Source organism: Trachypithecus francoisi, unplaced genomic scaffold (assembly GCF_009764315.1).
Source record: "Trachypithecus francoisi isolate TF-2019V2 unplaced genomic scaffold, Tfra_2.0 Lachesis_group15, whole genome shotgun sequence".
NCBI classification, from domain to species: Eukaryota; Metazoa; Chordata; class Mammalia; order Primates; family Cercopithecidae; genus Trachypithecus; species Trachypithecus francoisi.
In genome coordinates this window covers 99731456-99746580 of record NW_022681460.1, presented here as the reverse complement: position 1 = coordinate 99746580, position 15125 = coordinate 99731456, and the positions used below count along the sequence as shown (strand labels likewise).

At 48.7% G+C, this 15125-nt stretch overlaps 1 protein-coding gene across 1 annotated transcript in view; it reads left to right on the top strand.

Annotated features, from left to right (window-relative positions):
• The window catches only part of BMERB1 (bMERB domain containing 1), a 163550-nt gene extending 148757 nt beyond the window's left edge, over positions 1 to 14793 (top strand). The window contains exons 4-6 of the mRNA XM_033235653.1: positions 8849 to 8963; positions 10751 to 10833; positions 13629 to 14793. Of these exons, the coding sequence (XP_033091544.1) occupies positions 8849 to 8963; positions 10751 to 10833; positions 13629 to 13741 (311 nt within the window). The 3' untranslated portion in view covers positions 13742 to 14793. The remainder of the gene's footprint in view (positions 1 to 8848; positions 8964 to 10750; positions 10834 to 13628) is intronic.
• Positions 14794 to 15125: the final 332 nt, after the last annotated feature.

The window sequence follows — 15125 nt, the reverse complement described above, 5'->3', positions numbered from 1 at the left end:
CCGGCTGTGAGGGAGACTGGAGTTTTCTTATTACTCAAATCAGTCTCCCTGAGCATTCCAGGATCAGAGTTTTTAAAGATGATTGGGTGGATGGCGGTCGGGGGGCAGTGAGTATGGAGTGCTGATTGGTCGGGTCGGAGATGAAATCATAGGGAACCGAAGCTGTCCTCTTGCATTGAGTCAATTCTTGGGTGGGGGCCACAAGATCGGATGAGCTAGTTCATCAATCTGGGTTGTGCCTGCTGACCCATCAAGGGCAGGGTCTGCAAAACATCTCAAGCACTGATCTCAGGTTTTACAATGGTGGTGTTATCTTCAGGAGTAATTTGGAGCGGGTCAGCATCTTGTAGCCTCCAGCTGCGTGACTCCTAAACCATAATTTCTAATATTGCGGTTAATTTGTTAAGTCCATTTTCACACTGCCATAAAGAACTGCCCGAGACTGGGTACAAAGGAAAGAGGTTTCATTGACTCACAGTTCGGCATGGCTGGGGAAGCCTCAGGAAACTTACAATCATGGTGGAAAGGGAAGGAGAAGCAAGGCACTTTCTTCACAAGGTGGCAGGAAGGAGAATGAACGCAGGAGGAACTACCCAACCCTTATAAAACCATCAGATCGGCCGGGCGCGGTGGCTTAAGCCTGTAATCCCAGCACTTTGGGAGGCCAAGACGGGCAGATCACGAGGTCAGGAGATCGAGACCATCCTGGCTAACACGGTGAAACCCCATCTGTACTAAAAAAATACAAAAAACTAGCTGTGCGCAGTGGCGGGCGCCTGTAGTCCCAGCTACTCAGGAGGCTGAGGCAGGAGAATGGCGTGAACCCGGGAGGCGGAGCTTGCAGTCAGCGGATATCGCGCCACTGCACTCTAGCACTCCAGCCTGGGTGACATCGCGAGACTCCATCTCAAAAAAAAAAAAAAAAAAACCATCAGGTCTCATGGGAACTCACTCACTATCACCAGAACAGCATGGGGAAACTGCCCACGTGATTCAATCACCTCCACCTGGTCTCTCCTTTGACACGTGGGGATTATGGGGATTATAATTCAAGATGAGTTTTGAGTGGGGACACAAAGCCTAACCATACCACCTACAAATGCAGTCTAGTTCCCAGGCAAGAAGGGAGTTTGTTTTGGAAAAGGGCTGTTATCGCCTTTGTTTTAAAATGATAAACTAAGTTCCTCCCAAAGTTACTTCAGCCTATGCCCAGGAATGAACAAGGACAGCTTGGAGGTTAGAAGCAAGATGGAGTTGATTAGGTCAGATCTCTTTCACTGTCTCTGTTATAATTTTGCAATGGCAATTTCAGTGGGGGTTTTTAAAGGCAGAGATAAATTTCAGTCAAGCAGAAGTTACAGGCAAAATTGTAAAGCAATACATTGAGATTACACATTGGTTTTGGCCTAAAGGGGCTACATACATTGAAGCTAGGGCTCACAGGTCATAGGTAGATTGAAAGATTTTCTAATTTGCAATTGGTTAAGGAAGAGAAGCTTTGTTTAAAATCAGGGGTCAAGGCCAGGCGCAGTGGCTCACGCGTGTAATCCGAGCACCTTGGGAGGCCGAGGTGGGCAGATTGCTTGAGGCCAAGAGTTCAAGACCAGCCTGGCCAACATGGCGAGACCCCAGTCTCTTCTAAAATTACAAAAATTAGCCGGGCGTGGTGGTGCCTGCCTGTACTTCCAGCACTTGGGAGGCTGAGGCAGGAGAATTACTTGAATTCAGGAGAGGGAGGTTGCAGTGAGCCAAGACTGTGCCACTGCACTCCAGCTTGGGTGACAGAGCAAGACTCTGCCTCAAATAAATAAATAAATAATAAAAATAATAAAAATCAGGGATCAGCAGAAAATATGGCAGCCTTGGCCCGTGGGTGTGACTCCCTCCAGGCCTCTCTGGAAGGCATTTAGAACAAGGAAAGATGGTCAGAATGCAGTCCTTAGTCTTCCCTTATCTGACATCTATACGCCAATGGATCCATTTGGTAGGGCCCTGGGTTTCTGAAAAACAATTCAGACACATATGTTAAGATGATTATCTTTAGATTCTATAGAGAACAAAACATCTCCAGATTCTAACTTCCTTGGCTATTGTTTTAGGCTACTATCACCTTCTTGCTGATAAGTTGCTTATTGACTTTTCAAGGCTAGCCAGGTGCCTAGCATTTCCTTTGAGGGGACTCAAGATTTTCCTTTATTTCCATGCTTAGGGTTTGGGGGCTCCCACAGGCCCCAAAAGGGAGTCCCTGTATTACTGGGGGGTGTCCGGGTTCTTGGTGTTTTTAACAAAGAATTGGACAAAATGCACCAAAAAAAAAAGCGAGGAAAGAATGAAATAACAAAAACAGAGATTTATTGAAAATGAAAGTACATTCCACAGGGTGGGAGTGTGCCTGAGCATAGGGGCTCCAGAGCCACATTACAGAATTTTCTGAGGTTTAAATACCCTCTAGAGGTTTTCCATTGGTTACTTGGCATACACCCAATGTAAGTGAAGTAGTGGCTCACAATTAGTCTGATTGGTTGCAGAAAGCTTTTGCAGTAGCTTTCTGCAACCAATCAGAGATACTTTCAATTTCTCATCTGCCACACAGAAAAGGAGGGGGGTTTGCAAAGGGAGTAGCCTCCAGTCCTTTCGTTACTTAGGTGTGGAAATTTGGGGTTTTTCTTTTGATTTAGTTCTAGGAAGTTGGCCCTAGGTTCCCTGCCTCCAGACTGTATTCTCCTGCCTCACCTGCTCTCAGCATTAGTAATTTTTTTTTTTTTTTTGAGACAGAGTCTTGCTCTGTCCCCAGGCTGGAGAGCAGTGGTGAGATCTTGGCTCACTGCAAATTCCACCTCCTGGGTTCAAGTGATTCTACTGCCTCAACCTCCTGAGTAGCTGGGATTACAAGTGTGCACCACCACCATGCCTGGCTAATTTTTTTTTTTTTTGAGACAGAGTCTTCCTCTGTCACCCAGGCTGGAGTGCCGTGACGCAATCTTGGCTCACTACAAGTTCCGCCTCCCGGTTTCAAGCCATTCTCCTGCCTCAGCCTCCCGAGCAGCTGGGACCACAGGCGCCCGCCACCATGCCCGCTATTTATTTATCTTTTTATTTTTGTATTTTTAGTAGAGACAGGCTTTCACCGTGTTAGCCAGGATGGTCTCGATCTCCTGACCTCGTGATCTACCCGCCTCAGCCTCCCAAAGTGCTGGGATTACAGGCGTGAGCCACCGGGCCTGGCCTCATGCCTGGCTAATTTTTGTATTTTTAGTAGAGACAGTGTTTCGCCATGTTGACTAGGCTGGTCTTGAACTCCTGAGCTCAGGTGATCTGCCTGCCTCAGCCTCCCAAAGTGCTGGGATTACAGGCATGAGCCACCATGCCCAGCTGAGCACTGGTAATTTTTTAAAGCTTGGCACATGACTGTGATGAGCAGCGAGGGTTAGGAACCACCAGGCCTGTTCCACTCTCTCATTTCACAGCTCTCCAAGGAATAGTCTGGTTGAAAGGTACAGAAACCCATCCAAGTTTATGTAAGCACAAAACAGGCAATTGCTGGAAGGACAGTGGAGTTTCCTGAAGCCCTAGGGCACTGCATTCATTTCCTAGAGCTGCCTAACAAATTGGTGCAAACTGGATGGCTTAAACAACAGAAATGTGTTCTCTCTCGGTTCTGGATGTATTCTGGATGCATTCTCTTTCTGTTCTGGAGGCCAGACATCCAAAACCGAGGTGTCAGTAGGGCCATGTTCCCTCCTAAGGTTCTAGAGGAGACTCCTTTGCCTCTTCCTAGCTTCTGGTAGTGTTAGTGAAGCAGCGTCGTTGACTGGGGTAAATACCCAAGTTTTGTCGTCTCTCTCCAAGAAGATTAAGGACCCGGACACACAGGAGGAGTGAGTTTAGGAATGGAGGTTTAATAGACAAAAGAAAGAGAAAGGAGAACAGCTTTCTCTGTCTCTCTGGTGAGGCCCCTGAATGGGAATTCCAGCCTGTGGCGGAGTGAACCAAATTTTATAGACAAGCTTGAGGAGGTGGTGTCTGATTTAGGGAGGGCCCACAGATTGGCTGGAGCAGGTGTGATATTTACATAGCACGTGGGGAAGGCTGGCCACCCCACCCTAATCTTATTATGCAAATAGACTTTCCACTTGGGCGGCTCCACATTGTCTCCTTACTGTACACGTGGCTGGCAAAGAGAAGGGAGCATGGAGCCGCCATTTTGAATGTACCTACACCAGGTAGCCTTTTCTTATGGGCACAGCCGCCAGCATTCACCCGTGTAAGCTTCCAGCTCCCTTGACTATGTCTACAGCTCGATTTTACCGGCTGCTCCTTGCTAGAAAAGAAAATGATTTGGGGGCTACTTTTCATTAAAAGGAAAACCTTACCAAGGACTTCCTTACCCCTGTCTGCCTAAATAATTTCTCAACTCCTGTCTCATTAGCAGTAGCAAATCCATACAAGTCTGAAGCAACTTGATTCTTGCCTCCTCGGAGGAAATAATTCCACCAGCAGGCATAAGGCAGAGTGAGAGACACAGGCAAGTTTTAGAGAAGGAGCAAAAGTTTATTAACAGGTTTTAGAGCAGGAACGAAAGGCAGTGCACTTGGAAGATGGCCAAGTGGGTGATGTGAGAGCTCCAAGTGCACTGCTTGACCTTTGATTTGGGGTTTTATATGTTGGCATGTTACAGGGTTTTATGTCTCTCCTCCATTTTTCCTCAGGGCAGGTCGTGCGCATGCGCAGTGGCCGGCCCCATTTGGGAGAGGCCGCATGCAGGGTGTATTTACAGAAGTCATGCACCTGATCATTTGAGATGCTTTTCCCTTACCAGCTGAGTGTTCCTAGAGGAAGGTCATATACCAGTTACACTCCGCCATTTTGCCTCTTAGTGTGCGTGCTTGAGCCCAATCACGCAACTCCTGAGATCTCATCGGGAAGCGGCTCATCAATTCAGGTGTTTTCTATCTGTTGGGAGATGGCCGTTCCCTGGCACCAGCTGCAACCAATTATTATTTTAGAGAGACAGTTTTAACAACTACCTGACTTCACCTGATGGCTGCCTGACATTCCTTGGGGGGAATCCCCTCTCCTTTCTTGCTCATGGCTGCCTGGCTGCCTACTCTAACAGTAGCACACACAATCCTTGGCATTGCTTGGCTTGTAGTTGCACCACTTCAATCTCTGCCTCCGTCTTCACATGACCGTGTGTGTGTCTGTATGTCCTCTCCTTTTTTTTTTCTCTAAAAGACAGTGTCTAGCTGTGTTGCCCAGGCTGGTCTAGAACTCCCAGGCTTAAGTGATCCTCCTGCCTCAGCCTCCCAAGTAGCTGGGATTACAGGTGCAGGCCACCGTGCTTGGGTCTCTTTCCTCTTCTTATAAGGAAACAAGTCACTGGGTTTAGGGTCCATGCTAATAAGTATGACCTCATTTTAGCTTAACTATTATAGTTCCATGTGCAAAGCAACTTCTAAATTACTTTGGAAATAGAGTATTTCCAAATAGAAGAGACATACATGGGGGAGAACTATTTCCAAATAGGGCACACACGAACTTTGGGGGTGCCGTAGTCCCTGTGGCTTACTCTAGACTGGGGGCTTGTAAACAACATTTATTACTCACAGTTCTGGAGGCTGGAAGTGCAAGATCAAGCTGCTGGCAGATGCAGTGCCTGGTCTGTTCCTTATAGATGGTACCTTCTCACTGTATCCTTGTGTGTGGAAGGGGCAGACAAGCTCCCTTGGGCCTGTTTTATAAGGGCACTAATTCCATTCATGAGGGTTCTACTCTCATAATCTACTCGCTTCCCAAAGGCCTCATTTCTTTTTTTTTTTTTTCTTTAGACAGAGTCTCGCTCTGTCGCCCAGGCTGGAGTGCAGTGGCCGCATCTCAGCTCACTGCAAGCTCCGCCTCCCGGGTTTACGCCGTTCTCCTGCCCCAGCCTCCCAAATAGCTGGCACTACAGGCGCCCGCCACCTCGCCCGGCTAGTTTTTTGTATTTTTTAGTAGAGACGGGGTTTCACCGCGTTAGGCAGGATGGTCTCGATCTCCTGATCTCATGATCCACCCGTCTCGGCCTCCCAAAGTGCTGGGATTACAGGCTTGAGCCACTGCGCCCAGCCAAGGCCTCATTTCTTAACACTATGACCATAGAAGTTAGGATTTCAGCGGGTGGCACCTGTGGGCAAGTGGGAGCTGATGAGAAAGGTATGTAGCACACACACACGTGAGCAGCATTGGCCAATGACTTGGAGACTTGGGCTAGTCATAGGTCTGTGAGCTGACGCAGGCCACTCGTGTGAGTAAGTGGTTTCTCCTGGGCGTTGCTGCAGCTGAGGCTGGGGAATGCCTCTACTGGAGAGTGACAGAAGACGTGGATGAATGGCTTGGAGACAGAGGTTTGCAGGTGCTGGGGGCCCAGCTAGTTGTTGGGTGATTCTGGCTAAGATCTAGAGAGCAGTGGAGAGCACTTGGGAATGTCAGAGTGCTGTCAATGGTCATTTGGAAGGTAAAGTCACACCACCAGCTCCTAAGACAGCCTGAGTGAGCAGGGGTCCTGGTGAGTCCATGGGTGTTGATGCTGCTTGGAGAGGGCAGGGAGCAGCTCTGTGGTGCTGATGAGTGATTTGGTTAATCAGATCCAACCCACAAGACTTACCGCGGCAGGAGCAATGACACCACCATCCAATGCAGCGATGGCTGGGAATGGGGAGCGGCTGGCAAGCCCATTACCCTTCTTCTTGCAGTGGTGGCATCCTGGTTAATGAGAGAAGTCAGCTTTCTCTCCTATCCAAATGTTATGTTCTCCTTACCCCTGGTTCTACTTCCAGAGCCAGAAGAAATGATCAACATCAGTCCTGGGCAAACAGACAAGCTGCCCCCATTTTTTATTCTAAAGGGATTTGAGCAGAAGGAGCCCAAGTGGGTTTAAGTTTTTGCCTCCTAATTTTGTCAAACCTCATCTTCAGCCCTCTCTCTCTCTCTTTTTTTTTTTTTCTCTTTGGCATCCTAGCACTTGATGTTTGGGACAGGGTTAATGTCGTTGGCATGGATGATTTTCTTCTGGTAAATTGGTTTACCCTCACCAAAGGGAAAAAAAAAAACTAGTTCCCTCCCAGCACCCCTATCTGAGCCTCTTCTCACGCCCTGCCTTTGCAGAAGCCCCTGGCTTTGTTGGGACCATTTACTGAAGGCTCTCAGCCAAGGCCAAGCGCGCCACTAAGCCATTTACTAACATTACTGCATTTCAAAATTGTATTGTATTTATACGTCCAGGGTACCTATGCAGGATGTGCAGGTTTATTACACAGGTAAACGTGGGCCATGGTGGCTTGCTGCACCTATCAGCCCAACACATAGGTATTAAGCCCAGCATGCATTCGTTATTTTTCCTAATGCTCTCCCTTCTCAAGCTCACCCCGCAATTTTTTTTTTTTTTTTTTTTTTTTTGAGACGGAGTCTCACTCTGTCACCCAGGCTGGAGTGCAGTGGCACCATCTCGGCTCACTGCAAGCTCCACCTGCTGGGTTTACACCATTCTCCTGCCTCAGCCTCCCAAGTAGCTGGCACTACAGGCGCCCGCCACCTCGCCTGGCTAGTTTTTTGTATTTTTTAGTAGAGGCGAGGGTTCACCGTGTTAGCCAGGATAGTCTCGATCTCCTGACCTCATGATCTGCCCGTCTCGGCCTCCCAAGTGCTGGGATTACAGGCTTGAGCCACCGCACCCGGCCTTTTTTTTTTTTTTTTTTTTTTTTTTTTTTAAAGAGGGTCTTTCTCTGTTACCCAGGCTAGAGTGTAGCAGCACAATCATAGCTCACTGCAACCTTGAACTCCTGGGCTCAAGAGATCCTTCCACCTCAGCCTCCCAAGTAGCTGAGACTACAGGAACACTCCACCACACGTGGCTAATTTACAAAGAAAGTTTTTGTAGACATAGGAGGGTCTCACTATGTTGCCCAGGCTGGTCTTGAACTCCTGGCCTCAAGTGATCCTCCTGCCTTGGCCTCCCAAAGTGCTGGGATTACAGGCGGCAAGCACTATGCCCAGCCCATTACTCCCATTTTAAGCCTCACTGTGTGTTTTACAGATGAGAAAACTGAGACTTGAAGAGGTCAAGTTGCTTCTCCAAGTTCATCCAGAGAGGGCAGAGTCAGGACTCCAATCCTGGCCGCTCAGCTCAAGTGTTTTTTTGTTTTGTTTTGTTTTGTTTTTTTGAGACAGAGTCTCGCTCTGTCGCCCAGGCTGGAGTGCAGTGGCGCAGTCTCAGCTCACTGCAAGCTCCACCTCCCGGGTTCATGCCATTCTCCTGCCTCAGCCTCCCAGGTAGCTGGGACTACAGGCGCCCGCCACCTCACCCAGCTAATTTTTGTATTTTTGGTAGAGTCCACCAGGGGTTTCACTGTGTTAGCGAGGATGGTCTTGATCTTCTGACCTCGTGATCCGCCTGCCTCAGCCTCCCACCACAGTGTTGGGATTACAGGTGTGAGCCACCGTGCCCGGCCAGCTCAAGTGCTTTTAGTAGCCACCCTCTCATCTGTCTATCTGTAGTTATTTTTTTTTTTGAAATGAAGTCTCATTCTGTTGCCCAGGCTGGGGTGCAGTGGCTCAATCTCAGTTCACTGCAACCTCCACCTCCCAGGTTCAAGCAGTTCTCCTGCCTCCTGAGGTGGTGGCTGACAGCCTCCCGAGTAGCTGGGATTACGGCTGTGCTCCACAACGCCTGGCTAATTTTTGTATTTTTGGTAGAGACGCGGTTGTTTCACCATGTTGGCCAGGCTGGTCTCAAACTCCTGACCTCAAGTGATCCTCCCACCTTGGCCTCCCAAAATGCTCATCTGTCTCCTTGTTGATGTCTTCTTTCCAGAAAAAGAAAAAACCAAACTGCAGAAGCAGAGAGAGGATGAGCTAATCCAGAAGATCCACAAACTGGTGCAGAAGAGAGACTTCCTGGTGGATGATGCGGAGGTCGAGCGGTTAAGGTGAGTGCACTGCGGGTACCCGAGGAATGGGCTGCAGGACAACAACCTTCTGCTTCCTTCTAGAACCCATCTTCTGCTCCTGGGACTCCTAACAGGCATGGCCTTGACCCACAGTCTCTGGACGCTGAATCCTTAGGAACCCCAGCCTTTTGGCTTGAGAACTCATTTCATATTCAAGAGAATTTCAAATCTGTGCCTCTTGAGGGAATATTGTTCCAGGAAGTGACCAGGGAGGAGTCACATCCCATAAAACATGACAGAGCTTCCAACACATCCTGCCACTCATCAAGGCAATGTCTCGAAACTTCTGCTGTCAGTTTCTACAGAAACTCTGCCACCTGAACTGACTTGCTCCCCACCCCTGCCTTCCCAACCTCCCAGCTTTGTTCTCCCCCTTTCCCTTCCCCTTAGTGGCACCAATGCCCTTTTCTAAGTATCAGGGTCTTCTCTTTGCATCTGCCACCTTGACCTGGACAACCACAGCCCTGGAGCTGCAGTATAAAAATATGTTGTAAATGTAGAAAATGTGGAAAGCTGTACATGTTGGTTCTTGATTTTTGTTTTCTTGCACCAGAGCAACGATTTTAGGGCCTTCCACAAGGAAAGAGGCCTTTCCAACCCACAGGGCAACTTGCTGTTTATTCTCTGTGTCCTCAGAGACCTTTCTTCAAGACCCCTGGGACTAGCAATTCCACTGCCCTTCTTCATGCTGCAGTGGACTTCTGGTTAATGAGATAAACCAATTTTCCTTCCTATCCAAATATTATATTCTATGGCTGGATGCAGTGGCTGATGCCTGTAATGCCAGCACTTTGGGAGGCCAAGGTGGGTGGATCACCTGAGGTCAGGAGTTCAAGACCAGCCTGGGCAACATGGTGAAACCCCGTCTCTACTAAAAATACAAAAATTAGCCACCGGGTATGGTGGTGCATGCCTGTAATCCCAGCTACTTGGGAGGCTGAGGCAGGAGAATCATTTGAACCTGGGAGGCAGAGGTTGCAGTGAGCCAAGATTGCATCAATGCACTCTAGCCTGGGTGACAGAGTGAGATTCCATCTCAAAAACAAAACAAAACAAAAACACAAAAAAACTACAACAACAATTATATTCTCCTTACCTCCAGTTCTGCTTCCAGATCTAGAAGAAATTATCAATGCCCCAGACAAGCTGCGCCAACATAATGAGATGCCCCCGCCATCTCTACCATTTTTTAAAATTAGCTGGGAGTGGTGGAGTGCTCCTGTAGTCTCAGCTACTTGGGAGGCTTAGATGGGAGGATCTCTTGAGCCCAGGAGTTCAAGGCTTCTGTGAGTTATGATTGTACCATTGCAGTCCAGCCTGGGTGGCAAAGAAAGACCCTGTCTCTTCAAGGTAGCTCAGCAAGTCCGCACCACCTACTTTATCTTAGTGATCCTTGGAAGAGCTAGGGTGACTTGCTTTCTGAGACCTGCCTCATACTTTGTGGAAGCACAGGTGAATAGGGTGGCTTCAAAATACAAGGTCAGGAGCACTGACCCCCCAGCAGGGTCCTGTCATGTCCCTGCCTCTGACCTGGGATCTCTTACCTACTTCTGGGTAAGCATTTACTCCATCTTTGATACGTGTCTCTGGTTCAGAGCAGGTTCATCAGATACAACATACACATACTGTACACACATAACACACAACAACATACATGCACCACCCACAAAGCCTGTTTCTGAACTTAGTGGTTTATTTCGTTGGTTCCTTGATGCTTTCCTTGCTTGCTATATATCTTGTTTTCTTTTACCCATCTACTTTCACAGGGAGCAAGAAGAAGACAAGGAAATGGCTGATTTCCTGAGAATCAAGTTAAAACCTCTAGACAAAGTAACCAAATCTCCAGCCAGTGAGTATATTCATTATTCATTCCCCTCCCCCACAAAAGAGAAAAGGATCTTTCAGGCCAGGCCCACAGTGGATCATGCCTGTAATCCAGGCACTTATGGAGGCGGGTGGATCACCTGAGGTCAGGATTTCGAGACCAACCTGGCCAACATGGTGAAACCCCGCCTCTATTAAAAAATACAAAAATTAGCTCGGCATGGTGGCACATACTTGGAATCCCAACTACTCAGGAGGCGGAGGCAGGAGAATTGCCTGAACCCGGGAGATGGAGGTTGTAGTGAGCCGAGGTTGGGCCACTGCACTCCAGCCTGGGTGACAGGGTGAGACTCTGTCTCAAAAAAAAAAAAAAAAAAAAAGGCGGGTGCGGTGGCTCACATCTGTAATCCCAGCACTTTGGGAGGCCGAGGCAGATGGATCACGAGGTCAGGAGATCAAGACCATTCTGGCTAACACAGTGAAACCTTTCCATCTCTACTGAAAATATAAAAAATTAGCCAGACGTGGTGGCGGGCACCTGTAGTCCCAGCTACTCGGGAGGCTGAGGCAGGAGAATGGCATGAACCGGGGAGGCGGAGCTTGCAGTGAGCTGAGATTGTGCCACTACATTCCAGCCTGGGTGACAGAGCGAGACTCCATCTCAAAAAAAATAAAAATAAAAATTAAAATTAAAAATAAAGAAATTATGCCCAATTCAAACTGGTCTAAGCAAAAAAAGGAATTTGTTGGAGAAAGAGCAACAAGAACTAGGGCCTCAGGACTGAACACTATTACCTCCCCTACTTTTCTTCTTTTTCTCATCTCTGCCTCTCTTTGCATGTAAGCATCATTTTTTTCCTACTACACAGGCCTTCTCCATGGGACCAGAACCCTAGAACCATAGCTTAGCAGCTCTGAGGCAATGCCACAGATTCTTTTTCTTGGTGTCGAAATATATAAGTCTCAGGGAAAGATTCTGATCAGCCCTTCTTGGATTATGTTCCAACCTCTTAGATCCATTACCATCACCAAAATAATGGGGGTACTGGGATTGGCCAGGAATGTATAACATGCCAACTCCTGCAGTCACAGGGACATGAGCTGTTAGAGGAAGAGGGACTTGAAATCTTGCTGGGAAGACAAAAACCAAAAGCTGCCACTGTCTGTAAAACTACAAACCCAGTTTTCATTAACATCCTGTGAAACACAGTTGGAGGGAGTAAGGAAAGAGAAGGGCAATGATCTCTTCTGCTGGCTCCTATAACCACAAGGCATGTGATCACTGCCTAAGGCCAACATTCTCCTCAATGGACCCTTTCATGAAAGGCAAAGTAGAAAAACTCCACCTAGCAGCATGGAGGAGGAGCAAGGAAACTTGCCTTCTCTATTGGGTTATGGGTGGAAAAAAGAAATGATTCTGGCAAGAAATCAAAACACCAAGCCTGCACCACATGCAAGGGGCCAGCTTTTACTACTCATCTGGTACGGGAATTCCAAGTTGAAAAATAAAAACTCTTGTAAAACCAGTGAAATCTCTGGGATCCTAGCAGATTTAGCAAATGCAAAACTGCTCAGTGGGGATTCTTCTGGATCCCATGGTATACAGTATTCTCACAGGAAAAAAACAATCCCCTTGAAGATGAGCCCTCAATAAAAATGAAAAACCCGACTGGGCACAGTGGCTCATGCCTGTAATCCCAGCACTTTGGGAGGCCGAGGTAGGCAGATCACGAGATCAGGAGCTCGAGACCAGGAGCCTGACCAACATGGTAAAACCTTGTCTCTACTAAAAGTACAAAAATTAGCCAGGCATGGTGGCACGCACCTGTAATCCCAGCTACCCAGGAGGCTGAGGCAGGAAAATTGCTTGAACTTGGGAGGCGGAGGTTGCAGCGAGCTGAGATCACACCACTGCACTCTAGCCTGGGAGACAGAGCGAGACTCCATCTCAAAAAAAGAAAAGAAAAGAAAAACCCATGAAGAACCGAATCACCGTGAGGAGAATCAGTAGATGCACCAAAGAGAATGTCCTCCCAAGAACCAAAAATAATAGAACTATTTAAAAAGGAAAATGAACTAAGTACTTTTAAATTATCAAAGAGCTAAGAGAAGGACTAAAACCCAAAATGAAATAGTAAGATGCTATGAAAAAAGAATAAGTAGACATGCAAAAAATTGGCCTTCTGAAATTTTTTTTATCAATAAAGTAAAAACTCAAAGGATTAAATACAGAGACACAGCTGAAGGGAGAATTTGTAAACTGAAAGGCAGCCCTGAGAAAATTACACAGAATGCAGCACAAAGATAAAAAGAGATGGGAAATATGAAAGAGAAGTTTTAAAACCGAGAGGATAGATTGAGAAGGTCCAACTTACATGTGATAGGCATTCTAGGAGATAAAACAGAGAATGGGAGGTGGAGGTGTCTGAAAAGACATATGAGCATTTTCAAAAATTGAAAAATGTGAGCCCTCAGATTGACGTGACTTGAACAAAATTTCCCATTTATCTATTTACCAGATACTTCTTGGATGTCAGGCCCTGTGCTAGGCTTGGCAGGTACAATGATAATAGCTGACTAGGAGAAGGACTGAAAGTTAGGGTTGGAAGCTGAGCATTGAGGACCATATAAAATGAGGACCATAAAATGAGGACCAGCTGAGGATCATATAAAATGTGCATCAGCTCTCCATACCACCTGAACAAGGCCTGGAACAAGACCTGGCCAGGGGTGGGCTGCAGATGGTCAGGGTTCCCCTTACCTCACTTCTCTCTCTGTGTTCCATTCTCCCCCTCTCCCTGTGCCCACATCTTGCTGCAGGCTCCCGGGCAGAGAAGAAAGCGGAGCCCCCACCTAGCAAGCCCACGGTGGCCAAGACGGGGCTGGCACTCATCAAGGATTGTTGCGGGGCCACCCAGTGCAACATAATGTAGCCCCCATGTGGGGTGCCCTGGGGCCATGGGGCCCCCCCACCCTCTTGTCTTTATAGCCCCCATTTCACTGGGGCCCAAGAGCTCTCCAAGGCAGAAGGGGTTGAAGGCAAGCCCCTGACTGTCGCCAGAGGCCATGGGCGCGGCAGGCGGGCCCGGCCACCCTGTACAGAGTGTAGCAGTAGGGAGTCCCTCACCGTCGCATGGCCCTCCCCAGAGCATGCCGAACCCAGGAGTCTGTCTCACTGTTTATCCAACCACCAGGAAAGGTCCTCCCTCCAAAAAGCGTATCTTCACTTCTCTCTAGCTGTATCTAACCCACCGTGTGAATGAACTGGGAGAGGGGCATGCTCCCCAGCTGTGTGTAATTGTGACTTCTCAACAATCTAGCACCATGTCAGACACATCCCCCATCCACCCTCCTAGCTCTGCTCTCAGGCCTGCCCCACATGGGCACAGGTCCCCTCCCCTGTCTGTCCTCTCCCAACAACTGCGCCCTGGAGGGCTCCACACGGCCCCTGCGTCTCTCCACCACCTCCTATATAGCATTCCCAGAGACCCAGGGGGCCCATCTGTAAAGATCAAGCTTGTGTGTGGTGTCGTGGTCACATCTCCCGCTTCCCCCCATCCTGTGTCTGGGCACAGTTCACATCAGGACAGTGTCCACTGTGCTCTCAGTCTGCCCCAGGTGTGTGCCTGGAGGGGGCCTGGACTGGCACAGATCCAGCATGCAGAAGAGCCAGCAGGGAACTGGAAGCTCTGATGTCAAGGCCAGGGCAGTTGAGAATGGGACCCAGAGTAGATGCTGACCTGGGCACTTCACCACTCCGGGGCCACCACAGAGATGCCAGCAGGACGCCACTTCACCAGCCCGACACACAGACCTCTGTAAAGAACGGCGACGGGCAGGAGAGGCAGCGTGTAACCAGATTGTGTCCCGTCATTGGGTGGCATATATTAACTAGCAGCCAAACACTTCAACCTGTGTAACTCCATGTACATTTGCGACAGCCAGCCCGGTACAGCCTGTGTGACTTCTCTGTATGTGTGTGTGTGTCGTGGTCACATCTCCCGCTTCCCCCCATCCTGTGTCTGGGCACAGTTCACATCAGGACAGTGTCCACTGTGCTCTCAGTCTGCCCCAGGTGTGTGCCTGGAGGGGGCCTGGACTGGCACAGATCCAGCATGCAGAAGAGCCAGCAGGGAACTGGAAGCTCTGATGTCAAGGCCAGGGCAGTTGAGAATGGGACCCAGAGTAGATGCTGACCTGGGCACTTCACCACTCCGGGGCCACCACAGAGATGCCAGCAGGACGCCACTTCACCAGCCCGACACACAGACCTCTGTAAAGAACGGCGACGGGCAGGAGAGGCAGCGTGTAACCAGA